Here is an 18,492-nt window from a genome sequence, read left to right as displayed (position 1 = left end):
TAGCGGCGGAGCGTAGTTCTTGCGCCGGTGAATTTCTTGCAGGTCAAAACCGCTGCAAGAAACCACTTTCTTCCCGTTATTTCGTGCAAGTGGTTGCTTTCACCCGAAACACTGATTGACTGGTTGGTGTCGGAGCCGAGAACAAATTATCAAGTTTGCCTTAAACAGTATCCATACTAGCTGAATGGAGAAAGTTTGCCTCTTTGCGTGGCTTGCTAAACCATAAAGTATGGAAATACAAGATAACTTCTTCCCTTTCCTGTAATGGGATGAATTTTCCCCTTCGATGGTCACCAATTGAATCAGAGAGAAGGGTGCTGATTTCGAATCTGAAATGCGTCAGTTTTCAACTTGCGTCACTTTCCTTAGACTCCAAATCGTATAAAAGGGTTCGTCTCCCAGTGAAAGTCTCATCATTCAGAGGAGAAACCAACAACTAGTAAAACAGTCTCAACTTCCCGAAAAGTACAAAAGTCCTCCATCCAAAAAAAGTCTCAATTTCCCCAAAAGCAACCTCTTCCTTCTTCTACTTGGACCCAGCATCCACCTCCCCCGACGACAAGTGAGCATCTTTTTGGTGGCAATGAAGAAGAGTTTCTCCCCATTTCTCCTGCACCTGGGGTTTCTTCTCGTGGGAACCGTCCTCCTCGCCAGTCTCGGCGCGGTCGGAGGCGAAGCTTTGGAACAGCGGAGAGAAATTTCCGAACGCAGAAATTTTATCCGTCTCGCCAGAACCATACAAGGCAGCGAGAAGGAAGGTGAAAGCAGATTTTCTCTGGGTGACAGCAACCGTCAACGACTTGTCAGGGACGAGCGGAATGATGGGAGACGACTCGTGAGGAGTGAGGAGAGACGATTGGTCAGAGAAGACGGTGACCGACGACTGGTCCGTGACGACAACAATCGACGACTCGTAAGGAGCGAAGAAAGACGATTGGTCCGTGACGACGGTGACCGGCAAGAAGCCCGCCGACTTGTCCGTGACGACAACAATCGACGAGCTGTCAGGAGCGAGGAGAGGCGATTGGTCCGTGAAGACGGTAACAGCGACAGACGCCAAGAAGCGCGACGACTTGTACGTGACGACGACAATCGACGCCTTGTGAGGAGTGAGGAGAGACGATTGGTCCGCGACGAGAGCACCGACCGGCGCCAAGAAGCCCGCCGATTGGTCCGTGACGACAATAACCGACGACTCGTAAGGAGTGAAGAAAGGCGATTGGTCCGTGACGACGGTAACCGACAGGAATCCCGCCGCCTGGTCCGTGACGACAATAACCGACGACTCGTGAGGAGCGAGGAGAGGCGATTAGTCCGCGATGAGAGCGCCGAACGACGACAAGATGCCAGGCGACTCGTCAGGAGCGAGGAACGACGACTTGTTCGTGAAGACGGTAATGAACGACGCCAAGAAGCCCGCCGTCTGGTTCGCGATGAGAGCAGCGAACGACGACAGGATTCCAGGAGACTCGTCCGTGACGATAACGAACGACGACAAGATTCGAGACGCCTTGTTCGCGACGAGAATAACAGACGCCTCGTGAGGAGTGAAGAAAGGCGGCTGGACGGAGACCGACAAGAAGCCCGCCGACTGGTCCGTGACGACAACAATCGACGCGTTGTAAAGAGCGAGGAGAGGCGATTAGAGGGCAGCGAACGACGACAAGAAGCCCGCCGATTGGTCCGCGATGAGAGCAGCGAACGACGACAAGATTCCAGGAGACTCGTCCGTGACGAAAATAACCGACGACTGGTACGAGATGACAATGAGCGACGAACCGATGCCCGACGATCAGTTCGAGACGAGAATAACAGGAGATTAGTTAGGAGCGAGGAACGACGACTTGTTCGTGAAGACGGTAACGAACGACGACAAGAAGCCCGACGATTGGTTCGCGATGAGAGCAGCGAACGACGACAAGATTCCAGAAGACTCGTCCATGACGATAGCGAACGACGACAAGATTCGAGACGCCTTGTTCGCGACGAGAACAACAGACGCGTCGTGCGAAGCGAGGAGCGACGACTTGTCCGTGAAGACGGTAACACCGAGCGACGTCAAGATGCCCGTCGACTTGCTGACGAGAATACGAGACGCCAAGAATCACGACGACTCGTCCGAGAGGATAAAACCTTCCGCACTGACGCCCTCGAGTCTGTTCGACTGTCTGAAAAAGAAGGGTCCCGAATTGGTGACGAGTTGAGACGCACAGTTGCACTTCTGGCCCCAAAGAACGCAGATGACCGCCGATCCTGGGCCACGAGAGATCTTCCCATTGGCAAAGATGTGTTTATTGGCGTAAGTACATAAATTATTAATTTCATAACTTTCACGGAATAAAGTGTGTTTATACTTCACTCCTTGGTAATTTGCGCCATAGTTAAATTATAACATTGGCGCAAGTTACCGAGTGAAGACCCATCTGATGACTTTATTTAATCCTAACCTTGATTACTTTAAAGGTCGAGGAGAAAGTTGCGGGTCTGGGAGGATGGAGTGACCAGTGGTCCAGCCTCGTCTTTGGTGGGGCTGCCCTCCTCATGCTCCACGCCAACGGTGGTGCCGGCAAGAAGTTAGCCGTCGACTAAACCAAAACCACTCATCATTTGTCCCCAAACTATAAAAATATTGATTTTAATGTGTGTTTTAAATTCCCAAAAAAGTCTCAATTGTGTAGCCAGCCATTAACTGTTAAGCATTTAAATTCTAATTATTCTAATAATAGTGAGTGATTAGAAATCACAAAATACGAACTGTGTTGTATTTTAGAATAGGAGAGCAGTTTTAATTCTGCAAGAAATTGACATGCAAAATTTTCATGTTTAGAAAATTCAATGGGAAGATTATATTTCCTAGTTAAATAAGGCACATGCCATTTACTTTCTTCAAGTAAAGCTCTCTGTTGATTTATTGAATTAAATAATAATCACTAATAAGTTAAAGTTCTCTAGTTTTGTCAAACTATGTACTCAAATCATGGAGATAAATAGACAAAAACTAAAAGTAGCTGAACAAAGACAACGAATTCTAAATATTCGAAATTATTACTTTAGAATTATTAATCCAGAATTAAATATACTAATTACGTATGCAAATGTACACTATTCATTTAACTCAGAAATATAGAAACCTATGTGTAACTCTAACCTGTCAATTAGTTAGTAAACTAGCCAACCAGCTTGATTCACAATGTGTCACAAACGGTTGGTTAGTCCCCAGACCTATTGAGAATAAATTATTAAATGTTGCAGCATATAAAATAAAGTGGAATGAGACCTTCTTTGAATTCCAAATGAGCAAAGTGCATAAAGTCATTAAATTTATGCTTCATTTTAAAAATAGGATTAACGCGAATTTTGCAAAGATGAATTTCAGATTTGTCTCAATTTCCCAATGTCTCAATTTCTCCACCAACATTCCAAAGAGTGAAGAGTCGTCCAATGTTCCCCAGGTCTTGGGGGAGTTTCGAATTTCTCATCAAAATAATATTTTCATGAGCCAAACTATTCCAAACAAAACATAATTGTGTAAACGATCATGTGATCAATCAAGTAAACTACAATAGTTAAAGTTTATGTGAGATAATAATTAAAGTTTACTAAGAATTATGGACTTATTAATAGTGCTTTAATAGTGGAGATTGAGACAAAGACAAATAATTTTGTTAAAAATATAAATTTATTTCTCGTGACAAGTTCAAAATTATTTTGGGGTGGGGACTGGGGACCTAGAATATAATGGCTTCCTCGACCACTTTAAGCAGTTGCTCTGAAATCCCGATGGATAAAGAAACCAGGGAAGAAATTGTTGCTTCAGACAAGAAGAGAAAGTCCAGTGGAGAAAAGTTGTTCATAACAGATGACGAAGAAGCATCGTCATCACATTCTCAGATACTTAATAGTCCAACGGGCAAAAAATCATCGCCAATGAGGGAGGACAGTGTCCCGGAAGAAGATCGAGGGGGAGATACGAGTGACGGCTCCGCACTATCTTGCGTGAAAAAATGTGATGATGAAGAGAAAGTAACAGAAGAAGACGAAAGGCTAAATTTGGTAATTTTTTTGCATAGAAATTCTACACGCTGGAATTCAATGTTTGTAGTTACATATTGTCATAAATTCCATTTGTAGGAACTCACAAGAGCATTCGACGACATTTCAGTCGCCACCACAGGCTCAGAAGAGGACAAACTTTGGAACGGGAATAATATTTCTAACCTTGAAAAGAGCGAAAATGATGACGTTCTCCATCGTACGATGGAAAACGTGCTTGGGAGTGGGGGGAGTCTAAACACGTCCATGATTTCTGAGGAGGAAGGACTGGATGGTGGGATCAATGCCATTTGGAAGGGACAAAAGCGACACGTATTCATTCTAAGCGAATCAGGAAAGCCGATATTCTCAAGGTACTCAATTAACACGATATACTTTACAAGTGAGTAATTTATTTTTGAATGTCTGTGTCCTTTTCATCATTATATAGACACGGAAATGAAGAAAAGTTGGTTACCTTGTTTGGAGTTATGCAAGCGTTAGTGTCATTTGTTCAAGATTCGGGTGACTCCATTCGATCTATACGAATGGGTGGAACAATCGTAGTGTTCTTCTTGAAAGCGCCACTAATCTTGGTCTGCGTGTCGAATCTGGGCGAATCCGTGGCTCAAATTCAGACTCAACTTATGTAAGCTTTCAAGTTGTTGTTACACAGGTTAATAATTACTCATTGTATATTGTTTAGTAATTTTTATTAACTCTATTCTTAAAGGTATGTGTACAACCAAATCGTCAGCGTCTTAACGTTGAAACAACTACTTCAAATTTTCGAGAAACGACGAAATTACGACTTAAGACGACTACTTTCCGGGTCTGAACGACTGCTGTACAACTTGTGCAATTTGGTAGAATCCGATCCAAGTTTTATTCTTGGAGCGGTTCGTTGTCTTCCATTAGCGACCTCGGTGAGGGACACAATTAGCACAACCATTTCTCAGACACTGAGCAAGCTCAAGGTATTATTAACAATTTACAAGTACTCGTTGGAATATTTTTTTCTACTGCAAACTCTGACGACGGGTTACATTATAAATTTAAATTAAATACTTTTCTATTTTCAGCAAGACGTCGTGTTTGCCATTTTACTCGCCAATAACCAACTGGTAAGTTTGGTTAGGATGAAAAAATGCTTCATGCATCCAATGGACTTGCACATCATTATTAACTTCATCGATGCCTCCGAGTCATTTAAAACTGCGGAAATCTGGAGTCCATTGTGCCTGCCCAGATTTGATGCTACGTAAGTCAAACTTACATTGTTCATAAAAACAAGATAATCACCTTATTAGGCATGCAACTCCGTGTAATCCAATTATTAATTTAATTTAATTATTTGTACATTGCAGGGGATTTGTTCACGCCCACGTTTCATATCTATCTGACGAGTGCCAAGCCTGCCTAGTTTTACTGACTGTGAATCGAGACTCCTTCCACGCCCTTTCCGAAGCCAAGCATAGGATTGTGGAGGTAAATAAATAATTAAGTAAATTCAGATAATCGTTGAATTCAAATGATCTATTTATTAAATTATTATCATTATTATTTGCTTTCCAGCGTTTGAAGCGTCACAACTGCTTAGAAGCGATCATAGCTTCCATGAACAACAATTGGCCGACAATGTCCTTCGTGAATGTACCTGAAGTTCGACATTTTCTTTACAAGAATCGTTCCATAGCTCAGTTCATGGCACCAGCGTTAGAAGCGCCCTACATCAACGGGTCGTCATCATTACCAGACTTAAATTCGACAACCGGGAATGAAAACTCTTTTCAAAATCTGTCCATTTCCAGTATAAGCAGTTCGAGTACTTGTGCCGGTGGTACAGGTGCTCCTCATTATTTGCCCCCCGACTTGTCCGAAGAGCTGCAAAGACTTTACTCCAAATATTACCGAATCCATTCCAGGCTTCATGACCGGTCTCGCCCCGTCAGTTTAATCTACTGGGTGGACGACACGGAAAACTGGTTGGGCTGGCTTACCTCGACTTTCGAACTCTACGTCACTTTTGAGCCGTTAGTTAAGAAATCTGCAGCTATCAATGCCATCAACAAGTTGCGAAAATGGGTGAAAAAAGAAGAGGATCGTATATTCATTATGAATTCACCGACCTTTTGAGACTGGCCTTTCCTCAAGTACTTGACTCGACGATAACATATTTGCCATGAAATGAAGAAATGACACGTCACAATTTATAATGAATTTTCATACGATCACAACAAATTTATAGGACGGACTAAGAACGGGTACAATTTTCCCAAAAAATAAGCAGATTGTGATAGTTTTATTAGTAATTTATTATGAAGTAGGAGCGATAGTTGAATAGTTAACCTTGTCCGATAAAATGAATGTTTTTCGTCGTCCGAACAAGAAAGTTTTACGAATTTTCAAGCGCAATATTTGTTAGAAGCGTCCACATTTGACTGGTGTGATTTATAAACTAATATTTATGTATCACAATTCTTGTATTAAATTAATGGAACTGTTAGAAGTTAGAAATAAAGACTTATGAATCCGTGTTACCGATATTATCCGTATTTTAACTTAATATTTTCTTTTGCTCGGCGTATGCAAAGTTCTCCAGGAACTTTATCCTCTGATTAGTGATGACAACGCACTAAGGACTGCATCATCCGGAGATTTGATGACATTCGTGCTGCTACATCATCCATCTCATGTTCTTTCTTCAAGGTAAACGACTAGACCAGTAAAATTACAATGTCATTGGCGTACTGTCATATTTTGAGGATTGGGGAAAAATCGGCATAAATATAGGTACCCGTTCTGGCCCATCCATCATTCATTTAAAAATAGCATTTGTACATATAACGCCGAACTAATTATTCAGCTAAAAATGCAGTTTAAAACCTTAATATTTTAGATTTCGCTTAGATCAGAGCTGTTCAAACCACAGTGTGGATCCACAAAGTGGACTGTGGTGTGGAAAGTGGACACGATATTTTTGTGGTTTGTGGATTTGTGGATTGTAGTTTGTGGAAAAGTTTGTGGTTTGTGGATTGTAGTTGTGGAGTCCGCAACTACAATCCACAAAACCACAGACTGGTCCACAATGTGGACAGGTCTGTAGTTTATAGTTATGGTTAAGTTTTGAGGCATTCTTGTGAATCCATGATATAGCCTTAGATAACTAGTTAAACACACGTTTCATGATTTTTCAAAATGCACACTGAAAACCATGTTATAATCCGTAAGCGGGAATTCGGATCTTAAAATTTCGCTGTAAAAATGCTAATTGTCGCTCACGTATAACGTTATAACTTCGTTGCAACTGAGCATTATGAAGAATTCTGAAACACGTGTTTAATTATGTATACATAATTACTAGTAATTAGCATATGTAGCTGTTCAAACCAAAGTGTGGATCCACAAAGTGGACTGTGGTGTGGAAAGTGTACAACATTTTTTTGTGGTTTGTGGAATTGTGGATTGTAGTTTGTGGACAGGTTTGTGGTTTGTGGAATTGTGGATTGTAGTTTGTGGACAGGTTTGTGGTTTGTGGAATTGTGGATTGTAGTTTGTGGAAAGGTTTGTGGATTGTGGTTTTGTGGATTGTGGTGAGATGAAATGAACAGTTATGGCTTATCTGTAGATCATGCAAAAAAATTTGTTCAAATTACAAAAATTCTCTTTCACAAAATATGCCTTCCTTTCCTTCTAGTTCTCTTCGGTAACCATGCAGTAGCAAATTCATGTCCTTTCCTTTCTCTCTGAACATTAGAGCAAAGAGAGCAGGATCAATTTGATCTTCTATAAAATAAACAAATAATTGTCAAGAACGAAGAAACGCTTAACATTTTCATTATTGCAAGTCGTTTTCCCACCTTAGTAAGGTGACCTTACTCGACATGATCCTCGCAGTGAAAGTAATTTTGACCCTGCTACTTGGACGCAGCGTGGTGGAAGCTGAGGAGTGTCAACATCCACCCAACAACTCGACAGAACCGTGTCCCCCGTGTCCAAACTCCACCTGGACATGTCCGTCTTATAAATATCTTGTCCTTAACGTAAGGCTTGATGACTCATCGCCAAAATCTTCAAAATCAACACATTTTTAAATAATCACTTCTCGACTCCGAAAATGTATTTAAAAATTCTGACGACAAATTTTGTAGTGCAAGTTGCAAATTTTAAAAAATATACATTCCAGATTTTGACCGTTTTTGAAGGAGATCTCAAATTAAAGAAGCATTGGCAAAATTGGAAATAATCGAAACTGGTTAAAAAAACATACAGCCATTTTATTAATTAATTTACAGACTACAAATTTTTCGTCCAGAATTTTAAAATTAATTCCCAGAGCCTAGAAATGTGCTGATTTTGCCGATAAGTCATCGAGTCCTACGTTAACGTGTCGTACAACAATGAAGAATATTTTATTTACTTCCAGACGTGGTATCTGACTTACCCGTGGATAACGCGATGCCCATCGAAGCGCCACATTGGCTCGAGTGTCATGAACGGATGGAAGGAGTTCATGCCCCCTACGGAACATCGCTCGCCGACTTGGGCACCGGTTTCGACGGAGATGGAGACCCAGATGGTCCGCCAAAATTTCCTGTAGACGTTGTCATGATGTTTCAGTCTCCGGCAAAGTGCGATGTCCAAGTCATTGCTTGCCCTCCTCCAAAGGTACGTAGAAATGCTGCGATATGTGTGGCCATTTATTTCAAAACATGATTTAACGTAGGATTCGATGACTCATCACCAAAATCAACACTTTTTTAATCAATTCTCGAGTCTGGCAATTTATTTTAAAATTCTTGTGTTCAGTTAGTTGATTGAACGGCGGTTTTAGGTCAGTTTTGATGAGTTGAAATTTTTCTGAAGATTTGTTCTCTTCCTTAAAAATGAGTCAAAATCTGAATTCGTATATTTTATTTAATTGGCAAAGACTTGCTCCATAAATGTATTGTCCAAAATTTTAAAATAAATTCCCAGAGCCGAGAAATGAATCAAAATGTGCTGATTTTGAGTCAAAATTTTTGACAATGAATCATCAAGTTCTAAGTTAAATTTGTACTGTAGACAATTGGCTGTGACCAAAAGATAATGCTGGCTCACGAGGAAGAATATCGACGTCAATGCAAGGAGACTTTTGTCAAAAATTTCGAGTATGAATTAGAGCGAGGTGTGTACATATGCCGTGAAGGTGTAATTATTTACATACGTTAAATTGTAAACAAATGTGGTGCTAACTTGTAATTTGATTACAGATCAGTTCGACCCCGACATGGCGGCGTTCTGGTTGGAGGACGACCCAGACTTTGTTCGAATGGGAGACAACGGCAAATTGTTAATCATGTACGGATCGATTAACGATTAGGCAATTTGCATCTGAAGAGGAGAAAACGCGCAGTAAATTTGAAAAGTGTAAAAATTGTCAACTTTAAGCCGTATTTTTTCCTCTTCGAATGCAAATATCTCCGCCAAACGTGCCCATTGGGAGATCGTGTCATTCGCAATTTGTGATCGATTTACACTAATTTGTTTAAAATCGGAGAGCATCCATTGGGAGACCTCAATTATAAGTTACACATATTTATCATGTCATTGTTATTCTTGTAGGTACGATTACACCACGTTTGGCTGTCCTCTCGAGCCATATCAGGACGACCATTTTGCCCCCGATTTGAGAATTTTGACCGAGGACATGAACAAGAACACGTCTCTCGGCCTGAAGTACAACAATAGTTACATCCTCATCGAAATATTTGGTGCGTCCGGGTTCAAATATGATAAGACGGCGAAGGAGAGTGGGTGCCTGTATCCGCCGCAACGACGCGAAAGTCTTGTGAAGGAGTGGAAAGCTAATTTTCGTCCAACGCAGAGAGTCCACAGTCCAAATGTACGTAGTGCCAAGTTAGGGTTTTCAAAAGTATGTAAATTTTGCAATGGAAATTTATACGATTTTTAGCCACTGCACATTTGGAACAAGTCCAACTACAAGCCTTGTAACGAGACGTGGAACGTGACCAGGACGGGCTGGGAGAATGAGGAGTATGAAATTATGAACAACAAGTACAACAAGACCATGAATACGTTGGAGTGGTCGAGAGACAATCGACGTCCCAAAGTGTACGTAAATCTTTACAGTTAGTAATTTATTAAATCGTGTCAAACGAAGATAAAAATGTGGCGTCATACAATAAAATGGAAAATGACAGCCTGAAAATTATTTATTTGATGGCTCTGACCTCGTCCTCACGGCCATGGGTTGGTCAGAGGTCAAAAATATTGACGTCGTTGATCTCGAAGTGACATTGAAACCTTTAAAATGACACCCCATATGGAAATTAAGGCTAAATTTAATTTTGAACCACATCCCCACGCGCAGTGGGGGGTGGTCCGATTGATCCCATTTTCGAACTCGGCTGAAAACTAAAAATTTGAAGCACAACGGCGCAAATGGCATTTGATTGTGTTTCGGCGTTCGAGAGATATTCTAACCACAAAGGGACGGACAAACAAAATAATCACAATAAACGGCTGACCCCACTTAATAAAAGTGCTCTGAATATTGTGGTATTAATTTTCTTCAGATTGGTATTCTTGGCTGTCGCAATTGATGATGAATGCCCGTTCTATACATTGTTCGGAGTATCGCTTCCTAAAGCGACGGAATTGGATCCGTTCCTATCACTAATTTGGTTCGTGGGGTTCACCATTTTGTGTAAGAAAGGCATCGCATCATCTCATTTGACGTAAAATATTAACTATCTTAAATAATTAAATTCCTTATTAAAATTGCAGGGGTGGTTCTCGTAGTGCTGGGATATTACTGCAGGAAGAGTCAAATTCGAAAGCAGTACTATGAAGAGGCTCGAGCCGAGAGGTTGAAGCAGGCCGCGTGGGCAGTGATTTACCGGTACGAGAAGCTTCTCCATGAAAGTGAGAACAAGCAGTTGGAGAACGAGATGACAGACTATGCTCGAAAGTTGGACAAGGAGGAGAGGAAGAAGATGAAGAAAGGGCGAGAAGAACGTGGTTCTGCAGGAGAAAAGAAATAATTAAAACAAAAGTGATATCATCTCGGCATATTTTTTTGTTGTTTTTCAATTTTTGATAAATGTTTTGTTGTGTTATTGAAAATTGATTGAAATACCTTTCGTGAAAATGTTAGCGTGGTGCGGTCTTGGGTAAATTGTTTTGTTTCAAATGTGGAATAAATTCCGTGGCAACCAAAATTCACTAATTTGAAAATGTGTGTCGTGCAGTATTATATCAAGATTATTTGACACTTGTGGGATGTCAATAATGAACTTTGAGAGATCGGTGACCACTTGGACAAAATTTGTTTGAACCTGAAAATTTGTAAATTATAATTTCAGTTAAATTTAAGATACGTACAGTCTACTAAAGTAAAAATTAATTGAGCACTCGCCATGCAATCTTCCGGATACTATTATCCTAAACATCACTTTCAATTTCAATTCAATCTCCATTCGGGAAGAAAATCTGCGAATGGCTATAATTTTTTGCAAGCTTGCTAAAAATTGTGATACAATATTTTTTAGCAGAAACCAAACGGTGACTAAACTAATAAGGAATAAATGAATGATTAGAGTTTAATTATCTATTTCATGATATTTAATGCTTTCTCCGCACCGGTGAACAGCTCCGTACATACAGTTTGAGTTTGAGTACCAAATCCTGACCCTATTTTTTTATATACAGGTCTTTATTATGTTAACAAAGATTTAAGGCTGAAATTTAGTATTCCTAGAAAGTTTAGGTTTCTTGATTTATGAGGATATTCGAAATTTATGGGGTTTAAAGTTGCACTTGAGGATGCATTGATGATGCGACGACTTGTAAGGATTCTATTGATATTCCGATCTGAGCATTAGTGGGTCCTCGGGTATTGTTGTTTCCAAAAGAAAAGCCTCCGAAAGAAAAACGTGAATTTCCAGCGGCGGGGACGATGGCTTGCTTAAAATCACTAATATCGAAGATGGCAGAGGGCCGAATATTTGAAATATGTCCCAGCATATGCCATTTGATCTCGTTTCGTTCGTCAGGCCAGCCAAAGCAGATTTGTCCCGCAGTACCTGTGTAGAAATTAAATAGACATGCGATCTAAGATCGATAGTTCACTTCTAATTACCGATACTCCTACCTAACATAATTAATTATGAATAATTGACGAACCAGGAGTGAACTGTTCACTTTCAGGTAGAAATACCACAATAATCTTTACGGAATCCGCGTCTGGAATATTGAATATGAATTTGTTTGGATTCAACTCGTCATTCGGAATACAATCAGTTTGTATCTAAAAACACAGTTTTTATTAACAATTAAAATAGTGATGATTATATTAATTAAAAATATTTAATCAGGTCAGATACCTTTCTCCCGTTCACAATAAGTCCGAACCTTCCTTTCGAAGTGGTTGACGGACTCGAATAACTTATAGTTGAAGATTGCCTTTTCACAAATCCTGACGAGTCCATAGATGACATTAATGCCTCTGTGGTAGCATTTCCAAATAAAGAATGCGTTTGGTGGTTCGGACTGTCACTTGGTCTTACACGTTTGAGAGGTGAGGGACGAAGGGATGATCTTGTCGGAATTTGCTGTGTCGGTTGTTGTTGCTGTTGCGACCAGAATCCGACAGCGCTGCTGTCTTGTGACATTGGTTCTTCGTCATCTTCTTCGTTATCGTCTTCTTGATACACCTCTGTATAATTCGTATTTTGTTTAAGTCAATATTATTAAAAGAGTGAAATGTGTAAAATAATTAGTAGTGGTACTACACAATTACCTCGTCTGGATGATGAAACAATACTCCTCGGCGGCGTCCTCACCCTCACCGGTGGAATATTTGAAATAGAATGGCGAGTGGCTTTTAACCCTCCCCTTCGTGCCGGAGTACTTCGACGTAGTGGTTCATTCGGCAGGTCACTGTTAGACACCACCCCACCAACAGATTGCCTCGCATTATTTCGAGAACTTGACATCCTTGTAGTTCGAGGTGGCGTGGTGGTGGGGGCAGATATCTCTGGAGCAGTAGGGCGAACGACTGCTCGTGGCGGAGTCTTCCGACCACCAGTCGCATTTCCCGTCGATTGAGGTCCAAGCGTTGTCGAAGTCTTTTTCTTTTCTTCCATCGCTTTCTTCAACTTTTTCACCATAAAGTCCTTACTAATCGAGGAGGGGATGTCGTATCCATGCTCCAATAATTTCTCACGAAGTTCGGAAGCCGTCATTCGGTCTAAATTTGTCATGATGAGATGACAGCGACTCCAGATCTGTGAATATTCAAAAAGCGTAATTGACTATTTAAACTGTTTAATATTGTCAAATAAGTACAATTTTTTCGCAATTACGTCACCCTGTGTCCAAATTTCTTGTCCACCAACGAACCAGTACTGAGTTGCTTCTAAATCACTACTAATAACTAACGTCCAACTCAACTCCCACTAATCAAATCAGTAATCACCAATGAAATGATTTAATTTTACAAATTGTCAGTCCTTCCGATTTCCAAATTTCGTTCATCACCAAAAACGAAAATTCTTCTCTGTTCGCACAATCAACATTCTCAAACCAAGATTATTTGACACCAGGGTTGTTAAAGAGACAATAATTTGATAAGTAACTTATCAAGTTACTGTCTCATTAACAACCCTGATTTGACACTTTATCAATCTATAAAAGAATAAAAGACCCAAGAGTTACCTAGATACTTAATGTCAAGCAATCGTGGTATTATATTTCGAGGTCAGTCCAATCAACAAGGGACGCATTCTCCTCTCGTCTCCCAGCGTATGCTCTCAGATTTTGGCAAAATTAGTGTCAATCCATCACAAATTTAATTAGTATGACACTATCTGCTAATGGGCACGTTTAGCAGAGATATTTCCATCCGAAGAGGCGGAAACGCGAAGTAAATGGAAGGTAACTTTATAGCCCGTTTTCGGATGCAAATATCTCCGCAAAAACTGCGCACTGTGAGATGGCGTCTTTTGCAAATCTAAATAAATTACATTTATGATCGGTTGATACTAAATCTGATAGCATACGCTGAGAGACCTCAATTCTCACTCTCCGACAATTTGTATAGTTATTTTTTTGCAAGCAGTCCCTCTCACTTGAATCCCTTCACAAAAATGCGTCCTGCAATAATCTCCTCTTGGCTTCTCGTGTTAATCATCTCGGCTGAAATTTCCTCGTCCAAAACTATCCTGGAAAAATTCTGCCTCCCATTCTATCTCTCCAAAAACCCGGAACCCTTCCATTTTTTCCGTCCCCGCGACGAACTTTTCATCAAACCCCTCAACACCAAGTGTTTGCATGTCCTCCCATTCCAGCTGAATGCGACCCCTGCCGTGTACGCGATTCAAGGCGAGGACCACGCTCTCCACAACTGGATCCACTACGAACTCCCCTTGCACGTCATCAATTCCGACCACAGTTTCAAAACCAAGGCGGTCGTCATTCAAGTCAGCAGCGACGAGTTTTCCGGGTTTGGACAGTTCGTCGAGATGCGTCCATTGCCTGCGACGCCGTACCAGAACAGCACAGACGTTCCTCTCAACAGTCAGTTTTTCCCGTGTCTTTACAAGCAGTCTGTGGAACCTGTGGTACTTACAGATTAATTAGCATAAGCCATTAATTAAGACCATTTGCGGGTTTGCTACATTTCTCTCACTGCAAATCAAGTAATGCAGGAAATGCGAGGTGCAAGAAACTGGGAGAAAGTGCAAGAAATATGCGGCATTTAGCCAAGCGCCGTATGGGGCGACGGGACGTTGTTTCTTGCGCCTTGCATTTCTTGCTGGTCAAAATACCTGCAAGAAACACCCTTCTGGCACCGATTAAGATGCAATTAAAATGTTTTCAGTTTCCGACATACTTCGCATTCAATTCGGAAGTAACAAAGAGCAACGGTTTGTAAAATTACAAGAAACCCAAATTGCATTTAAAACTCAATTATAATTTGGCCAATTGTGCAGGTGTCGCTGAACCCCAATTGGCGGTGCACCTACCAACGACGTCGCTTCATTTGCTCTGGAAATTCACTCGAAGCATGTGCAATAATCCGATTCACTTGACGTTTTGGTACGGTTTAATGATTTCATTTAACAGTTTGACACCATATTTAATTCGTTATTAGCAGAGGGCGGATATGTACTTACGAAAAATCGCTGAAATATCTATCTGATATTTACAAAAAACGCTACAATATTTGCATACAAAATATATACGAAAACCACAAAAATAAGATTTTTCACAAAGTTGTATTTCTGAATATAATGTTTTTGTGGCAAAAAAAATCCGAATTGTATCGTTGAGATATTTATAAAATATATGAAAAAATATTTACGTATTTTTCAAATAATAGCGGAAATATTTACATGTCTGAAAACAAAGAAACATGTGGAAATATTTTAATATTTATGTGACCTATAAGAGTTAGGGGACACACGCACAAAGTTTGACCGTCGGTCGTCATCAAAGGAAAAAGTTGAAACTAATTACATATCCGCCCTCTGTCTGCTTATAAGTCTCATACCACTTTTAGGGGCGTGATTATAAAGAAATTCGACCAAGACAGCAAATATCATGGCAAGTTGATACATACATAATTGAAATGTATAATTTAACATATCAATTAAAATTAACTTTGACACGGTGCAATTATTTCGACCCGACAGCATTTCTCACCCCACCAGTGAAGGTGAATTTGTCGAAGAATTATCCGATTGCTGGCCATGCACCTAGCGTGTTTCCGGAGAAGATTGTAAATTGGAAAGTGGACCTCGAAAAGGTCAAGTGGGTCGAGAAGGTGGAAGTCCATACAACTGGCAACATAGCCAGTTTTCCTGACCGAGAATGCGAAAAGGTTGAAGTAAACAATTTTCTGGGATGTCAACCTGCTCAGGAACCGTTGCCGAGGTACAGACCCATGCCAATATGAATCAATAATTGTTACTTAACGTAGGACTCGATGACCAAAATAAGCGCATTTTTAATCACTTGTCGGCTTTGAGAATTTATTTTAGAATTCTGGACGATGAATTTGTAGAGCAGGTCGTGATCAATCTTTTAAAAATATACACTCCAGATTTTCACCGGTTTTCAAGGAGGAGATCTCGAGTTTAAGAAGCCTTCTGAAAATTAAAACTTATCGAAACTGGCTTAGAAAACTTATCGACATTCTATTAACTAATTTCTTGACTAGAAATTAGTCGTCCAAAATTTTAAAATAAATTCCCAGAGCAGAGTTGTGATTACATGATTTTTGTGATGAGTCATCGGGTCCTGCGTTAATAATAACGGTCCTCATGGCATGATTGTGTCCTCACTTTGCACTTATTTATTAGGTGTCGGACGCCGCACGGAAATTGGAAAACGCATAATCCACGGTACCAGGAATACGAGGATTATGTGGAAAATCGGTTAAAATTTTACTGCTACTGTCCAATTCCTGAGAAGAGAGCGAGCCAGTAATGATAAGACAATTATTTATCACAATTTGTTTATCAATGAAATTAGAAGTTCACTCGGCGATATGGGCACCGAATTTTATGTCAAAAAGTGCCCAAAGTAGAAAATGGAGCAAACTGTTACAAGTTCTTCATTATTAAATCTTTCGATGATCCGATAAATAAGTAACCTCCCATTAATGCTACGCTTTTTATGGTGCAAGACATCATAGTTTTGAAAATGTCTTAATTTTTTGTAAGAAGACATGTTACAATAAAAGTTTTTCCGAATTAGTGGCATTACACTAGCCAAAATGCTCAAAATTAATGGGAGATGACATACGTATTTGCGGATAGACTTGGGAAAAAAGTCGCTAATAAACAGCTTCTAAAATTTTGCCTCATTAGACATTTTGGACATTCTGGACGGTGTCCAGCTCAAAACGAATCACTGTAAACATGTATTTTTGTAGGGAACCACCTGGAATAATTAGTAAACATATGAACCCCGTGGTGCACCCACTCGACCCCTTGACCGGCAGCGAGAGACGGAACAAGTTTACCAACGTCACCACTGGGGCACAAACCTTGACGGAAGCGGAGGGCGTGGGGGTCACATCGTTTCCTGGGAAGGACGCCTGGGTAAAATAATAAAATAGGGAAATTTATGTATACTCGACTAAATTGGATTGGCTTGTCTCGCAGGGCTTTCGTCAAGTCCATGGCGTTGCTCACGTGATTTCCGGTCTCTTCGTCACCCCTGTTTCCATCTTTATTACGCGAAACTACAAAGAAACTTTTATGAAGTCGACGATAATTTACAACAAGCCGTGGTTCATTGTGAGCTCTATTTTTTAGCTATTTTAATCAGCGTGTTTTTTTAAATAAGGTGATTTTGGTAGGCAAAATACAGTATTCTGAGCTCCGTTCTTCCATGAGTTTGGATTTCTGGGGCTGTTCTGTTACACCGACAAAAAGACGAAAATCTACTTGGAGACGACAGCGGTCAGACTAAAATACAGATTCTGAACAGAAATTAACTTTTTATCGTGATCAAAATACATTATTTTCCCCATTTTTTAAAACCAAGTATTTTGGCAGCGGTAAAAAGTTATTTCTTCAGAAATCATGAATTTTCGTAAGACTGTTGCCTTCTGCACGTAGATTTTCGTCTTTTTGTGGTGTGACAGCCCCGGAAATCCAAACCATGGGAAGAACGGCATCAAAATACTGTATTTTACCCAGCTCTGAATTTTGACCATTACTTTTCTCTTGCAGGTGCATCTTTTATCCGTCTTTATCAACTTTCTCCTCCACTTGTGCGGAACGTTTGCCATCCTCTTGGCCCGACTCCTTCTTGGGGTGGGTGAACCGGCGACGAGGAAAGTTTTCGGGATCCAAATCCCCACCGCGTACCATGGCTATATCGGCTGGGGAAATAACGCTCTCTTCCTCGCACTGATGTTGTTGGGGGGACTGCGATGTTACAATCCATGCATGAGGATGTTCTGCATCTTGCTACACTGGCTGCTTGGTCTTTTGTACTACTTGTCAACTCGTAAGTGACAATATTGACAAGAAATCAGTAGCCGCGGAACAGGGGACATGTAATTCAAGGACATGCAGTATTATTATTGCCAGTCTTAGTTTAACGACTTTCTCCCTCCCACTGAAATATAACTTTCCCTCCTGCGTGCACCGTGGACAGTGGCCGCGGAGCCGTGGGGACAGAGGGACAATGTCTCCCCGGTTATTCGATGTCCCCATCATCTGCCCATGCTATATATAAACCCCTCCCTCCCCTATCCTGCAATGTTAATGTCCCCAGATGTTCACACAGCTTCCGCGGCTACTGCAAGAAATATGTGTTGTTGGTTGTACTCAAATTGAGGTTATCGTCCCGCCAGTGTCCCTTATCTTTTTGTCCGTTCGACTTTCGGGCTCTCCTTCGTGGCGTGAAGCTGATTCGGGAGCTGAGAAATCGTATCTG

At 40.8% G+C, this 18,492-nt stretch overlaps 4 protein-coding genes across 4 annotated transcripts; 3 read left to right on the top strand and 1 right to left on the bottom strand.

Moving 5' to 3' along the window:
- The first annotated feature begins 404 nt into the window (after positions 1–404).
- Positions 405–3,265, top strand: LOC110852994 (trichohyalin). The gene is made up of 2 exons (XM_022101189.2): positions 405–2,299; positions 2,464–3,265. Exons 1-2 carry the CDS (start codon positions 584–586, stop codon positions 2,587–2,589), a joined length of 1,842 nt encoding a protein of 613 aa, XP_021956881.1. The 5' UTR covers positions 405–583; the 3' UTR covers positions 2,590–3,265.
- A 225-nt stretch (positions 3,266–3,490) lies between these two features.
- LOC110852930 (vacuolar fusion protein MON1 homolog A) lies at positions 3,491–6,578 on the top strand. Its single transcript, XM_022101106.2, has 7 exons — positions 3,491–4,053; positions 4,132–4,406; positions 4,484–4,681; positions 4,766–5,009; positions 5,115–5,293; positions 5,400–5,520; positions 5,608–6,578. The coding sequence occupies exons 1-7, from the start codon at positions 3,739–3,741 to the stop codon at positions 6,166–6,168; spliced, it is 1,893 nt and encodes a 630-aa protein (XP_021956798.1). The 5' UTR covers positions 3,491–3,738; the 3' UTR covers positions 6,169–6,578.
- Positions 6,579–7,364: 786 nt separating this feature from the next.
- Positions 7,365–11,677, top strand: LOC118436488. The gene is made up of 8 exons (XM_035854669.1): positions 7,365–8,046; positions 8,459–8,700; positions 9,097–9,199; positions 9,285–9,372; positions 9,637–9,916; positions 9,986–10,146; positions 10,611–10,741; positions 10,822–11,677. Exons 1-8 carry the CDS (start codon positions 7,917–7,919, stop codon positions 11,076–11,078), a joined length of 1,392 nt encoding a protein of 463 aa, XP_035710562.1. The 5' UTR covers positions 7,365–7,916; the 3' UTR covers positions 11,079–11,677.
- Positions 11,678–11,753: 76 nt separating this feature from the next.
- LOC110853153 lies at positions 11,754–13,302 on the bottom strand. Its single transcript, XM_035854670.1, has 4 exons — positions 12,836–13,302; positions 12,420–12,751; positions 12,220–12,343; positions 11,754–12,119 (listed from the first exon to the last, which is right to left on the bottom strand). Exons 1-4 carry the CDS (start codon positions 13,296–13,298, stop codon positions 11,842–11,844), a joined length of 1,197 nt encoding a protein of 398 aa, XP_035710563.1. The 5' UTR covers positions 13,299–13,302; the 3' UTR covers positions 11,754–11,841.
- Positions 13,303–18,492: the final 5,190 nt, after the last annotated feature.

This window comes from Folsomia candida, unplaced genomic scaffold, assembly GCF_002217175.1.
Source record: "Folsomia candida strain VU population unplaced genomic scaffold, ASM221717v1 Fcan01_Sc008, whole genome shotgun sequence".
Taxonomy (NCBI): domain Eukaryota; kingdom Metazoa; phylum Arthropoda; class Collembola; order Entomobryomorpha; family Isotomidae; genus Folsomia; species Folsomia candida.
Note: the sequence above shows the minus strand (reverse complement) of the source record. Positions and strands in the feature narration are given on the sequence as shown.